The sequence below is a fragment of the Nannospalax galili genome, unplaced genomic scaffold (genome assembly GCF_000622305.1).
Source record: "Nannospalax galili isolate Female #2095 unplaced genomic scaffold, S.galili_v1.0 scaffold977, whole genome shotgun sequence".
NCBI lineage: Eukaryota > Metazoa > Chordata > Mammalia > Rodentia > Spalacidae > Nannospalax > Nannospalax galili.
The window spans coordinates 2,801-16,025 of NW_008340200.1; the positions used below are offsets into that span (position 1 = coordinate 2,801).

At 46.6% G+C, this 13,225-nt stretch overlaps 1 protein-coding gene and 2 gene segments (V, D, J or C); all 3 read left to right on the plus strand.

Annotated features, from left to right (window-relative positions):
- The first annotated feature begins 7 nt into the window (after positions 1 to 7).
- Positions 8 to 5,524, plus strand: LOC115070693 (basic proline-rich protein-like). Its single transcript, XM_029564560.1, has 2 exons — positions 8 to 729; positions 5,249 to 5,524. Exons 1-2 carry the CDS (start codon positions 34 to 36, stop codon positions 5,303 to 5,305), a joined length of 753 nt encoding a protein of 250 aa, XP_029420420.1. The 5' UTR covers positions 8 to 33; the 3' UTR covers positions 5,306 to 5,524.
- Positions 5,281 to 6,041, plus strand: LOC103735791 (the record flags this gene model as incomplete). The annotated part of the segment is given in 2 exon segments: positions 5,281 to 5,548; positions 5,734 to 6,041. Coding segments are annotated over 2 exon segments (357 nt in total), but the record flags the coding sequence as incomplete, so codon positions are not given.
- A 5,722-nt stretch (positions 6,042 to 11,763) lies between these two features.
- On the plus strand, positions 11,764 to 12,609 carry LOC103735793. The segment is given in 2 exon segments: positions 11,764 to 12,079; positions 12,179 to 12,609. Coding segments are annotated over 2 exon segments (468 nt in total).
- The last annotated feature ends 616 nt before the right edge of the window (positions 12,610 to 13,225 follow it).

The following is a 13,225-nucleotide window of genomic DNA, read 5'->3' on the forward strand; positions in this document are numbered from 1 at the left end:
GGGGGGCCCCGGGGCTGCGACGCGGGACTCACCATGGCTCGGCGCCGGGCGGCGTCCGACACTGGACGGGCGGGGCCGGGCCAGCCGCCGCCTCCCTCCCGGCGCTGGATCTCGCCGGGTCTGGCTGGAGGACAGCTTGGGCCGAGCCGGCGGCTCAGCCCGCTCGGGCTCCCAGGCCGCGGGGCCCCGCCAGGGAGGGCCGAGACGGCCGCCCGGCCCCGCCCTGCAGCGCCCGCCCCTACCTGGGCACGGGACCCGGAGCCGAGACGCCCTCTCCGGCGCAGGGCTCCCGACCTCTCCCCTCGACGTCCGCAGCCACTCCGCCCCGCTAGCCCGAACCCTCTTCCCGCCCCGCCCCGCCCTCCAGCGGCTTGCGGCGACCCTGACCCTCGGAGGCCCGCCCATCCCGAAACGCCCCTCTGTTCCCGCCATCGCCGGGCTCTGTCTGGATCCCCCTACCGCAGCGGCGAGCGCGAGTTCCCGGGGGTCCCCTGCCTAGGACTGAGGCTGTCCGGCAGCCGGAAGCCCTCCTCCATCTCCAGGCGTGCGGCTCTTCCCTCCGTCGCCAGGCTTCGGAAGGTCCTGGAGCTCAGAAGGACCGGCACGCTCTGGTTGCCTGTAGATGGAGCGGAGGGCCGAGAAACCAGCGGGTTCCCCCAAGCCCTGGCGTCTGCCGGTCCTTCTCCTCTCCCTTCCATTTCCATGGGCTGTGATCCTCCATCCTCCAGGGTACCACAGTGGGCTCCTGTGTGCCGCTTGGGGCGGGTGGGGGCATGGAGGGAATTACGAAATCCTGAGGTCTTGAGGGTGGTGGTAGTGGTGTGGCCGAGGGGTCAGGGTCTCGGGATCAGGATCCGTGTATAGGATCCACAGACGTTTTTTGAGTTCTTCCTGGCCACCTCCTCCTGCACGCATCCCTTGTCTCCCTTCTGCTAAAATAGGGGAGGCAGCAGCTCCCAGGTAGGACCCCACGCTTGGGTGCTGCTGGATGCTAGAACTTTCCTAGTAGCAGGGCGACCAGGGCGACAGAGACCCACCACCACTAGGGCTTTTGTCCTTGGGGACGGATATCTTACAGGGCAGACAAAGGCGGGGTTAGGCTCGTTAAGAAAAGTTGTAGCCACACCAACAAACTGCAAGTAACCTCCACCCGGGCTGGATGGGAAAGGAAGGCCCGGAGTGGGTGGGGGGCAGGGGGGAGGGGGAGGGCGTCCAGGGTACCACAGTGGGCTCCTGTGTGCCGCTTGGGGCGGGTGGGGGCATGGAGGGAATTACGAAATCCTGAGGTCTTGAGGGTGGTGGTAGTGGTGTGGCCGAGGGGTCAGGGTCTCGGGATCAGGATCCGTGTATAGGATCCACAGACGTTTTTTGAGTTCTTCCTGGCCACCTCCTCCTGCACGCATCCCTTGTCTCCCTTCTGCTAAAATAGGGGAAGCAGCAGCTCCCAGGTCGGACCCCACGCTTGGGTGCTGCTGGATGCTAGAACTTTCCTAGTAGCAGGGCGACCAGGGCGACAGAGACCCACCACGACTAGGGCTTTTGTCCTTGGGGACGGATATCTTACAGGGCAGACAAAGGCGGGGTTAGGCTCGTTAAGAAAAGTTGTAGCCACACCAACAAACTGCAAGTAACCTCCACCCGGGCTGGATGGGAAAGGAAGGCCCGGAGTGGGTGGGGGGCAGGGGTGAGGGGGAGGGCGGAGGTGGGGAGTAGGGAGAAGACAGGCACAGCAGTGGAACGCCCTGCCAGTAGCACAGCCGGTCCTTCCAAAGGGTGGACTACACATTCAGGGGATGACCGGAAAGTCACACAGTCCTTAGAGCATGCAGGCATGCGGAACTAAAGTTGGAGGGAAGTTTAGAACATCTCTGGCCGTGGATGCAGCCCTATGAGGCTGGGATGCTGGAGCCTCACTTCAGGATGCTAAACTCCACCCTTTCTCTGTTGGATCTGGAAAACGAGAGAAACTTAAGTCCTGGAAGTTCGAAGAGTCCATAGTGTGAAAAAAGAATCTAGGGCAGGGAATCCAAGGACCTGTCAGAACCGTGGAGATGGAGCTCTTTCCAACCTTCCAGTCAAGCCGGAAGCCAGCCTCCTTGTGATTACTGTCTGGGAGGGAGCAAAGAGCAGTGGATTTTGCTACCCCTGGTGTCCGCTCTGTAAATACTGCCCAGTAGACAGTTGTACAGGCCTGTTCTTAGGAAAACTGTCTCAGAGGGTGCTCTACGAATCCTATTCATTGTCTCAACCCTAGCTCACTCACTCTCACTCTTGAAATACTGATTCTTTTTACTGTGACCTAACATTATGCTTAAGGAAATTATCTGATGGAGTCCCAGGGTCTGTGCCTCAACTTAGAGGAAGTTATTGAAGGACCATAATGGTGAATTTTAGGGACAGATATGAAAGACTATGTTCTTGTTAGCTGTTTTCTCCAAGGAAACTGGGTACTAAATCTCAGTTGTTTTAGGATAAGAAATGTACAGAATATATAAATATTATATATCAAGTCGGGCGTGGTGGCGCACGCCTTTAATCCCAGCACTCCAGAGGCAGAGGCAGGTGGATCTCTGTGAGTTCAAAGTCAGCCTGTCTACTTGGTGAGTTCCAGGCCACGTGGGGCTGCAGGGAGTCCCTGTCTCAAAAAAGACCAAAATTTTTTTTTTAAATTATATATCAGTCCTATTTTGGTGTGAATCCCCATTTCTTTGTTTTTATTTGGTAACATTCTTTTAAAAGTTTATAACTTTCTTTTTTTGACCTAGATATCACCAAAGTCCATACCACCAACTAATCCAGTGCATCAGTTTCTGTACTGGCCTAGCAGCTCTACATTGACTTTGTAATCCTCTCTGCACTCTGAGTGCAATTTTTTAAAAATTATTTGTATTTTATGTGTATGCATGTATTGCCTGCGTGTAGGTAAGTGCGCCTGTGTTGTGCAATGCCTGTGGAGGACAGAAGAGGCTGTCAGATCCCCTGGAACTGGAGTTACCAACAGTTGTTGGCTGCCATGTGGGTGCTGGGATTTGAACTCGGGTCTTCTGTAAGAACAGCCAGTGTTCTTAACCACTGAGCCATCTCTCCAGCCCATGCAAATTTAAAAATATAAATCAGGGCCAGTGAGATGGCTCAGTGGTAAAGGCACTTGCCACCAAATCTGATAACCTGAGTTCAGTCCCTGGAGCCCACATGGTGGAAGGCGAGAAGAACTTCTGCAGGCTGTCCTCTGACCTCCACATGTGTGCCGTGGCACGCACAGACATACATAAATATATAAATAAATGTAATAAAATAAAATGTAGCTCAGTGGTAGAGCCTAGCACGCACAAGGCCCTGGGTTTGGTTCCTAGTACTGCAGAAAATAAATAAAAACCCAGGAGCCGGAGAGATGGCTTAGCAGTTAAGAGCACTCACTGCTCTTGCGGAGGACCTGGATTTGATTGCCAGCACCCAAATGGCTGCTACGAACCACCGTCCTTAACTCCAGTTCTAGGGGAATTCGAAGCTCTCTTCTGACCTCCGTGGCATTGCATGATGGGTGCACTCACATACATGCAGACAATACACTCATACGCATAAAATTAAAAAAAAATAAGTTAAAAACAAACAACCAAAACCCAAATCCAGGCTGGGCCTGGTGGCACACACTTTAGTCCCAGCACTTGGAAGGCAGAGACAGGTAGATCACTGGGAGTTCGAAGCCAGCCTCTGATGTGGTAAGCCATTAGTGACCGTCTAGCCACAGTCACATTCCAGCTACGTAAATTTGCCTTGCTTACTCCTAACTCAGCACCTTTCTGCTCTTTTCCTTCTGCTTGGAGTCTTGTTTTCACGATTAAAAATATTTTTTTTTATTCTTTCTGTGTATGAGTGTTTTGCCTGAATGTCAGTGCACCATGTATGTGCTGTACCCATGGAGGCCAGAAGGGTATTGAATCCCCTAGAACTGAGGTACCAAATGGTTGTTAACCCACGTGTGGATGCTGGGAACCAAACCTGGGTCCTTTGGAAGAGCAGCCAATGTTTTTAACCACTAAAGCATCTCTCCAGCCGCCCTGTACTCCATTTAAAAGTACAGTTTTATGTTCTGTTTCATCATGTAGTGTTGCTCATACACATTTCCAAGCACTGAGATAGCTTTCAATCCAGGTGTAGGAGCACATACCTATCATCCCAGCACTCAGGAGGCAGATACAATTTTCTGATTGGAGTCAACTCTTCCTCACGCAGCAGTGACCAGCTGCCGATAGTTTCTCGACTCAGCTTGGAAGAAGCCCCAGCTATTTTTAAGTGACTGTTTATTGAGATATAATTTGTATGCTATAGTATTCATCACTGTAGTCTCTTTACAGTTGCCCAACCATGACTAACTACTATCTAACTATAGATCATTAGAGCCACCAAACTCCTCTCTCTACTACTTTAAGGATGAGTACTTGTCACTATGTTCACCTAAACTAGAGAATACCCAGGACCAAGACTATGAACACGAGCATGTGTGTCCCTTGGGTGTAGGACATTGATAAAGGGAGAGGCTATGCATGTATAGGGAAGGAAGTATTTGGGAAATCTCAGTACCTTCTCTTCATTCACTTCTGTTGTCAGCCTAAAATTGCTATACAATAGAATACAGGGCTTGGGAGAAGAAAGACCATGAGGGTATCACCTTCTCTGGTGTTAAAACACTGATTTAAGAACAGTAAAGCAGTTTCAAAAAATAAGCCTATTTGTACTGTAAGTACATGACCTCTTATTGACCTGTACTTAGTGGAGTGGAATATGTTTTATTAATTTAAAACTATCAAGAGTTTACCGCAGTGGTGCCGCGAACGAAGGTCAAGGGAGAAGCTGTTGGCAGTTGATGGTGCTGGTCAAAGGAGAGTCGGCGTTCTTCAGGGAAGTGTCCGTTTCTTCCTGTGGCACTCTCAAAAGACTTTGTGACTGAGGCAGAATGATGAAATACCTCTCAGTAACCACCTGTACTCTCATGAAGATTTTTCTGGATTCTAAGAGTGTCAAGTTAGGAACAAAACCAAGACTTAATTTTTATCTGCCTGTTAAATTGTCAGAGTTCTATGGTTACTACTCATCTTGCTCTTGCACACAGACGAGGAGGCATACACAAGACCAAATGTGCATAACTATGCCATCCTATGTATTTACTATATATAGTTCATGATAAATGATAAATTCTTCATTTTCCATCAAAGGAGAATGAACTGAACTTAATTTGATTTTACCACAGATGAGTCCCCATCCAGAAAACCCCAGTGAGACTCTTCAGGTGCTTAGAAGAGTCTAGAGTGAGCACGGGGCAGCACAAGGAGAACCTGCGCAATTTCAGCTACCTGCTGTCCTCTCACTGAATTTCCTGTTGGGGCGGAGACATCACACAACCCACTAACTTCACTTGCTCTGCTTTAGCAGCAAATATAGAGTTAAGGTCTTGGTTTGAGACAGAACCTAAGAAAGCTTATTCGGGGAAGAGCTACGGCTATGCTGATCATCAGGCTCCTGGGGGCAGCCATGGCCTCCATATGCCTTGGTAAGGATGTTCCCCAGCACAGGGTCAGATTATTTTCAGGCCTTAAAGTCATGGGAGAAAACAGATCGTTGTTGTCTGATGGGGCTCAGATGGGAGGGAAAAGCAGAGCTCTGGGCCATAAATGACTTCCTTAGGCCCCCATGGTTACAAATAAAGGCTCTATGTGTTTCTGTCCTCTCCCACAGGATCCAGCATGTCACAGAAGGTAACTCAGGCTCACTTTGAAATTTCTGTGGTGGAGAAAGAGGCTGCAAACTTGGACTGTGTGTATGAAACTAGTGAGCCTAGTTATAGCTTACTCTGGTACAAACAAGCACCAAGTGGGGAAATGGTTTTCCTTGTTCGTCAGGACTCCTTCAAGAAGGACAATGCATCAGAGGGTCGCTATTCTCTGAACTTCCAGAAGTCAGGCAGTTCCATCAAGCTCACCATCACAGCCACAGAGGTTGAGGACTCGGCAGTCTATTTCTGTGCTCTGAGAGGTGCCACAGTGAGGGCAATGTCTACAGTTGTCCCACAAAAACCTCAACCACAAGTGAAGGGCCAGGGGTGAGACTCCACCCCAGACAGGGAGGGAGGACAGGGACTGTGGCAGTACAGGTCGGGGTCTGGCAAGAAAACTTTAGTTCGGTTCATGCATAATGTCCAGAAATATCACTCATTAGAAGCATGCCTATCTATTTCTAAATATTAGATTGAGATACAGTAGAATATGCAGCATGTTTTACAGGGAATACAAAAGTATTTGAAAAAATACAACTTAACCAAACCTATTAATCTTGTGAGACTGGAAATTATTGGGAGCTTTATACAAATGGGTGATTTTACTCATGAGTGTTTACATTTTCAGACTCACTATTTATTTACTCATGATTACCGCATAGAATGTGTTATCTAATCCTCTTCATTATAGTTGCCTTCCATTGGTTTTTCTTTTTTCCAAAACCACTGTCATTACTCAGTGAGGCATTGGTGTATATTCTTTTTGTTTTCAAAGTTTACCAATCATCTGAAAATATGAAGTGTTCTAAAGTAAAATCATCTCAGAAAGCATTAAAAAGATTGGGAAGTTTGGTCCATCCTTCATTCCAAATCTCACGGTTACAAACCCTTATTCCTGACTTCGTAGCAAAAGCCTGCTCTGCTCTGGAAAGGAGGACTATTGCCCATCAGAGCCAGATGTTCTTGGGTATAAATACTACAATGCCAAAATATTCACTGTTCCTGAAGGACTCTGGAAGCCCTGATGTCGCCCATCATCCTAATTCTCCAGCCTCGTCTTCCTCAGCGTTTCCAAAGCGAGAAAACGAAGTAGTGAACCTGGAAATGGAAACTAGACTTAGTATGCTACCTCTCTTAAAATTCCCACTTGACGCTTTGTGCTGCGGGTCAGAACATTCGTGTCCGTGAGCACACCATGAGCAGCACAGCTGCGCAAAGAATAAGAGGACGGCAAGTGTTGATAAGAACACGGAGCACAGGAATTCGCACATAGTAATAGTAGCACCAGGAGCTGATGCTCGTGGGACTCCAATAGCCTTTCATCAGTATCTGCGAAGGCAGTGTCTATACTCCCTATGTCCCAGAAGTTATGCTTCTATATTAGACACTAAAATGTGACATGCATTCAGTCATGAAATGTGTATGGCAATGAGGATGTGTACGGTATCGGCATAGTGGCTAAACTAGAAAACAAGCCAGGGACCCATGAACAGTCATGAGAATATACATACAAATAATGTGAATTTAGTGCACTATATTGTAGAAACAAACGTGATCTTTTCAACCAAGAAGAACCCACAAATGGATTCTGTCTCAGATATGAAGAAGTTCAAAAGCAGGCATGCCTCACCTACGAAGCTGTAAGTCAGCATACGGGTAACAGGTTTTTACTTTAAGTTTTGGATTTATTTTGGTTTTTTGGAGAGATGGTGGCCAGGGGTTGGGACAGGGAGAGTTCTAAGGTGTGAGTGATGATCAGTTTCCCTACCTGGGTGCTAATTACACTGCTTCACCTTTTGGAAATTCACCAACTGCTGCGCTTAGGTTCTGTGCACTTTTCTGTGTATTTCAATGAAGTTTCCGGCTGTGTGTGACGTTATGAAGGTGAAACTTAAGTTTCCGGATTAAATTCCAGGATATTGGAATGCCAGAAATGTGGGACACGTAGTGAGGAAACCTACAGGCGTCAAGAGAGCTGGTGTAAGAGAAGCCACAACTTCTGCAGGCAAGAGCTGGAGGGACAGGGCAGCCCAGGCCCATAGGGGCACATATGATTCCATCAGCAGCCCTGATGCCAGACATGGGCTGCAGGGTTTGGTGTTTGTCCTGCTGGCTCTAAGTCTTCTTCTTTTTTTGTTTTTATTTCATTATTTTTTAAAGACAGGGCTTCATTATGTAGTCTTGGCTGTCCTGGAACTTTCTATGCAGACCACACTGGCCTCGAACACACAGATATCCACTTGCTTCCACCTCCCATGTCTTGGGATTGAATGGTATGTCCTCATCCCTCCTTTTTGGAATGTTTACTCTATGCCATAGAATACCGGAAGTATGTAACTTTTATATTTTATTTTATATGGACTCAGAGTTAAGATATTTCCTAGAGACTCAGAAAAACTTTGGAATTTTGGACTGTGTTGGAACTGTAAATCCTTTTGTGCATTTGATGTTGGACTGAATACATTCTGTGTTTTAAGACTGCTATGAGCCTGTGGGAGCCAGGAGAAGAGTAGTCACAGGCTCTGAGAACCTATTTAATTTTTTTTAATATTGTTTTTAAATTTTTTATTTATTATTTTTATTTTATGTGTATGAGTGTATTGCCTCCATGTATGTGAGTGCACCGTGTCGTGCAATGCTGCGGAGGTCAGAAGAGGGCTTTGGATTCCCCTGGAACTGGAGTTAAAGATGGTTCATAGCAGTCATGTCGGTGCTGGGAATTGAACCCGGGTCCTCTGCAAGAGCAGTCAGTGCTCTTAACCACTGAGCCATCTCTCCAGCCCGAATTATTTAATTTTTAAAAAGACATTTCAATTGTAGCAGCAAATTTACATTATGCTTTCATACACATTTTCTCATTTACTCCTCTCGTGTACAAGACAAAGTAGAAATAATCCTCTTTTGAAAAAGATTTCTTTTATTTTAAAAAATGTGCATCTGTAGGTGAGTATGTACCTGTGTGTGTGTGTGTGTGTGTGTGTGTGTGTGTGTGTGTGTTCAAGAGAGTCAGAAGAGGGTATCGATTCACGAGAGCTGGAATTACAGGTGGTTGTTAGCTGCCTGGTGTCGGTGCTAAGAACAGTCCTCTTGAGGAGAAGTTATGCTTTAACTGTGACCACTTATCCAGGACCCTCTTATTTTTGTAATAAATACGAAAACTGTTCTTCAGAGAGGTGAAAGTATTGGGGCAAGTACAAAGTAGACCACACTCTAGCCATCCCTGTTCTCTAACTAATTTCCTGTGTCTGAGTCTCTGCCTAATTACTCAAAAAAGAGCACAGGGTCTTTGAAAATTGCTTGCACTTTGATAATTGTCATAACAGCAGACAAAGCACTGAGGTGCTCTGCGGAACTGAGGGTTTTCAGCATTTTTCCCATGGGACTCAAATACCAGCGAACTACGTTCCTGTTCTCCAGGGAACTTCTGAAGGAAAGTGGGATGGTTGGAGGAAACACAGAACTATCTCCAAAATATTTATATTAATGGTATAGGGAGAAGACAGAGAAAATTCCATTTTAAGATCAGGACAGTCTTATTTTTTTCTCTATATCTTATGTTCTAAATGAAAAAGAAAAAAAATCTCAAAGGAGGTTAGTAGATGGACTGGCGGTAGGCTTCAGGAACTACATCTCATCACAATTAAGTAAACTTTTTCATAAATTTAAAACATTAAAGCTGCTCAGCTAGGCACGATGGCTCATCTCAGCACTGGGGAAGCAGAAGCAGGAGGCCGTCACGATCATGATGCTAGCCAGGTCTACATAGTTTCCAAGCCAACCAGGGCTACAGTGGAAGATCCTATTGTGGCCAGGGACTCTGAGGGAGACTGTTCTAGTTTCCTTTCAATTATTGTGACATAACATTCTGACCAATACCAACTTGAGGAGGAAAGGTTTAGTAGGTTTACATCTCCTGGGTCACAGTTCATCAGGGAGCCCAAGGTAGGAACTCAGGGCAGGATCCTGGAGGCAGGAACTGAAGCACAGGCCATGGAGGAACACTGCTTACTGGCTTGCTCCCCTGGCCCATGCTGAGCCTACTTTGTTATACAATACAGAACGATCTTCCTAGGGGTGGCACAGCCCACAGTGGGCTGGACCCGCCCACATCACTCAACAGTCAAGAACATTGCCCATATCCCATAGAAACGGCCACAGGCCAGTCCAGTGGAGGAAGTTCTCCAACTGAGGCTCCCTTTACTCAGGTGTGGCAAGCTGACAACTAATACTCTTCAGCACAGAGACCCTTGCGGGCAGCTGAGTCTGCAGAACTATGCATAATGACATGAAAGTAGCATTTTCTTTTTCAGTACCATACAGCCACTGTTGTTTAAATAGCTTTCCAGAGTCCACAGGATGTTGGATAAGAGCATTGGTTTTTGGATTTATTTTTATGTATATGGGTGTTTAAAAAGATTCATATATTTTTATTTTATGTGTATTAGTTTTGCCTGCATGTACCGGTGTTGTGCAAATGCCTGCAGAGGCTGGAAAATGGCCTCGGATCCTCTGGACCTGGAGTACAGACAGTTGTTACCTTCCGTGTGGTGCTGGGAATTGAACCCAGGTCCCCTGAAAGAGCAGCAATGCTCTCAATCACTGAGCACGTCTCCAGCCCTGACACTGTTTTGATGGCTAGTAGAATTCCCTATCTGTGTTCCACATAAGCACATCCCTTCTGGAAAGTTCCTGGAATTTCTTTGTAATGTTCTGCAGGGATCCTGGAACTAACAGGTTTGGGAAGTGATACTTCACAGAACACTTAACTTATCATAGTCCGACTTGAAAAGAGTCTTTCCACTTCACATATACTGCAAGAAATGGAAGCATCCCTCCTGTATCATCTGTGCTGTTGTGCTTAAACATGTTCATTCTGCACATCAAAACCCCCATAACTCAGCTTTTTAGTTCTGGATTTAAACAGCTATCATTTAAAGATTTTTTTACCCGTTTAGATGGGCAATATTTCTGATGAAAGTCTGTTGCTATTTTCAGATTTGCTCTTCTGTGTGTGACGTCCTTTCTCATCTTCATCATCTCTCAGATGTTTTAAAATGCATTATCTTTATTATTGGTGTTCAGAAACAGTTTTGATTTTTCAGACCACTTTACGGTCTGAGGACTGTTTGTCATAATTCACACCGAGGCCTCATCATTTTGTTAGTTACTTTTCTGTTGCTGTGATATCACCACGAACAAGGGAACTTATGGAAGAGTTTATTGTGCTTATGATTCCAGAGGGCAAGTATCCATCATGGCAGAGAGGCAAGAGGCAGCCGGGGCAGAGGGCTGAGTGCTTACATCTTCAAGCAGGTACAAGAAGCAGAGAGAGACAAACCGGAGATAGGACAAGGCTGAAGATCTCTCAAAGCCCAACCCTAGAGACATGTTTCCCACAGCAAAACCCCATTCCCAAACTTCCACAAATAGCACCATCAACTGGGGCAATGCATTCAAATACATGGAGCAGAAGGGGGCATTCTCATCCAAACCACCAGAATTACCAATGAGGCAAAGGTCATTACATAACTGCCGCCATGAATAGAGTTTTTTTTTTTTTGAGTGAGAGAGCGAAAGTGAGAGAGTGAGAGTGAGAGAGAGCGAGTGAGTGAGCAAGAGAGTGAGAGAGAGAGAGAGAGAGAGAGAAATGGATTAGACTGGACTAGATGTGTCTGCAGTGAGTGAATCCTCCTGGGACTAGATGAGGTACTGCCACAGCAGGTTGTTATAAAGTTAGTTTGTATCTCTTTCTCTCTCTCTCTCTGTCTCTCTCTTTCTCCCTCTCCCTCTCTCTTTCCTCTTTCCCTTTTCTTTCTCTCCTTCTGCCTTGTGCTCACATGTTGTCTTCAGTGCTCTGTATCACGTGAAATAGACATGGAGACTATACGTTCTCTCTCTCTTTCTCTCTCTCTCTCTCTCTCTCTCTCTCTCTCTCTCTCTCTGAATGCTATAGTGGGCAGAAAGTTCAGAAACACTCGTGATTTCAGGCATCCATTGGGGGTTTAGGTCCTATCTCTTCTGGACAAGACTTCATGGCATTCACAAAGCAGTCACACACCCTGTGGCTCAGTTTCGAGAGAATCCACCAGAGGGCGATGCTTCTTCACATGTGGTGGGCTGTCAGGTGGCGATTTTACATGCCAGACAGCTGCTGTACAGTTTCTTGCTTATTATGAGTGAGGAGTTTCAACAGGATCCAGTTGAGACTAGCTCTGTCAGTGTTGGTGTCCTGCAAGAATCAAGGATCACTTTCTCCCATGAACATGTTTCCAGACACGGGCTCAGCCCTCGTGCTCCTCTTAATGCTCAGTAAGTATCGTTTACCCTAAGCATTAATGCTGTCGTTTTCTTACAGTCACGATAGCCGTTCCCATATCGCAAAGCAATTATTTCTTTTCTCTTTTTTAGTGAGGAGTAATGGAGACTCAGTGGCACAGACAGAAGGCCTGGTTACTCTCACAGAGGGGTTGCCTGTGATCCTGAACTGCACCTATCAGACCACTTTCGCCGCTTCTTTCCTCTCCTGGTATGTCCAATACCCTAGTGAAGGGCTCCAGCTGCTTCTGAAGACGGCAACTGAAAACCAGAGGACGGAGAACCGAGGGTTTCACGCCACGCTTGTGAAGAGCAGTAACTCCTTCCACCTGCACAAGTCCTCACTGCAGCTGTCAGACTCGGCCCTGTACTACTGCGCTGTGAGTGACACAGTGTGGGAAACTGCAGGGGGAGCTGAGCACAAACCCAGGCTCACAGGAGGGCTGCAGGGGAGCGGCCCTGTGAGGGGGGATTATAGGAGCAGTATTTGCTTAGCTTTCAGAGAATAGTCCCACATCTCAGGTCAGATTCCTAATAATCTAGAAATGTGTGAATTATTCTGACAGGATAGGATGGGCTGATGCCAGAGACAAACCAGGCTTTGATCTCCAGAGCCAATGCTCCTCTGAAAGGCTCCTCTCTCTGAGTGGAGGACTTGACACTTTGTGCTGTGGGTCAGAACATATGTGTCTGTAAGCGTAGCACAAACAGCACAGCTGCGCAAGGAATACAAGGATGGTAAGTGTTGATAAAAACACGGAGCATAGGAATTCGAACATAGTAGCAGCCAGAACTTAAACTGGTGGAACTTCAAAAGACTTTCATCAGTATCTGCTAAGGCAGAGCGTCTCTGTATCCCAAAAATTATGCTCCTGTACATAGACACGAAAATGTGACATGGATTCAGTCATGAAATATGTACAGCAGTGAGGATGTGTATGATATAAGTAATAGTGGCTAACTTAGAAAACAACCCAGGGACATATGAACAGTCTTGAGAATATATACATATACATATACATATATGTATATATATGTTAATTTAATGCGCTATATTAGAGAAACAAACTAGTGATTTTTCAACCAAGAAGAACCCACAAATACTGACTCTGTCTCAGATATAAAGAAGTGCAAAAGCAG

Coding starts and splice junctions, on each gene's coding strand:
- LOC115070693 (XM_029564560.1), top strand. CDS start 34: ATGGCTCGGCGCCGGGCGGCGTCCGACACTGGACGGGCGGGGCCGGGC. Junction 730..5,248: donor GTGATCCTCCATCCTCCAGG/GTACCACAGTGG, acceptor ATTTTACCACAG/ATGAGTCCCCATCCAGAAAA.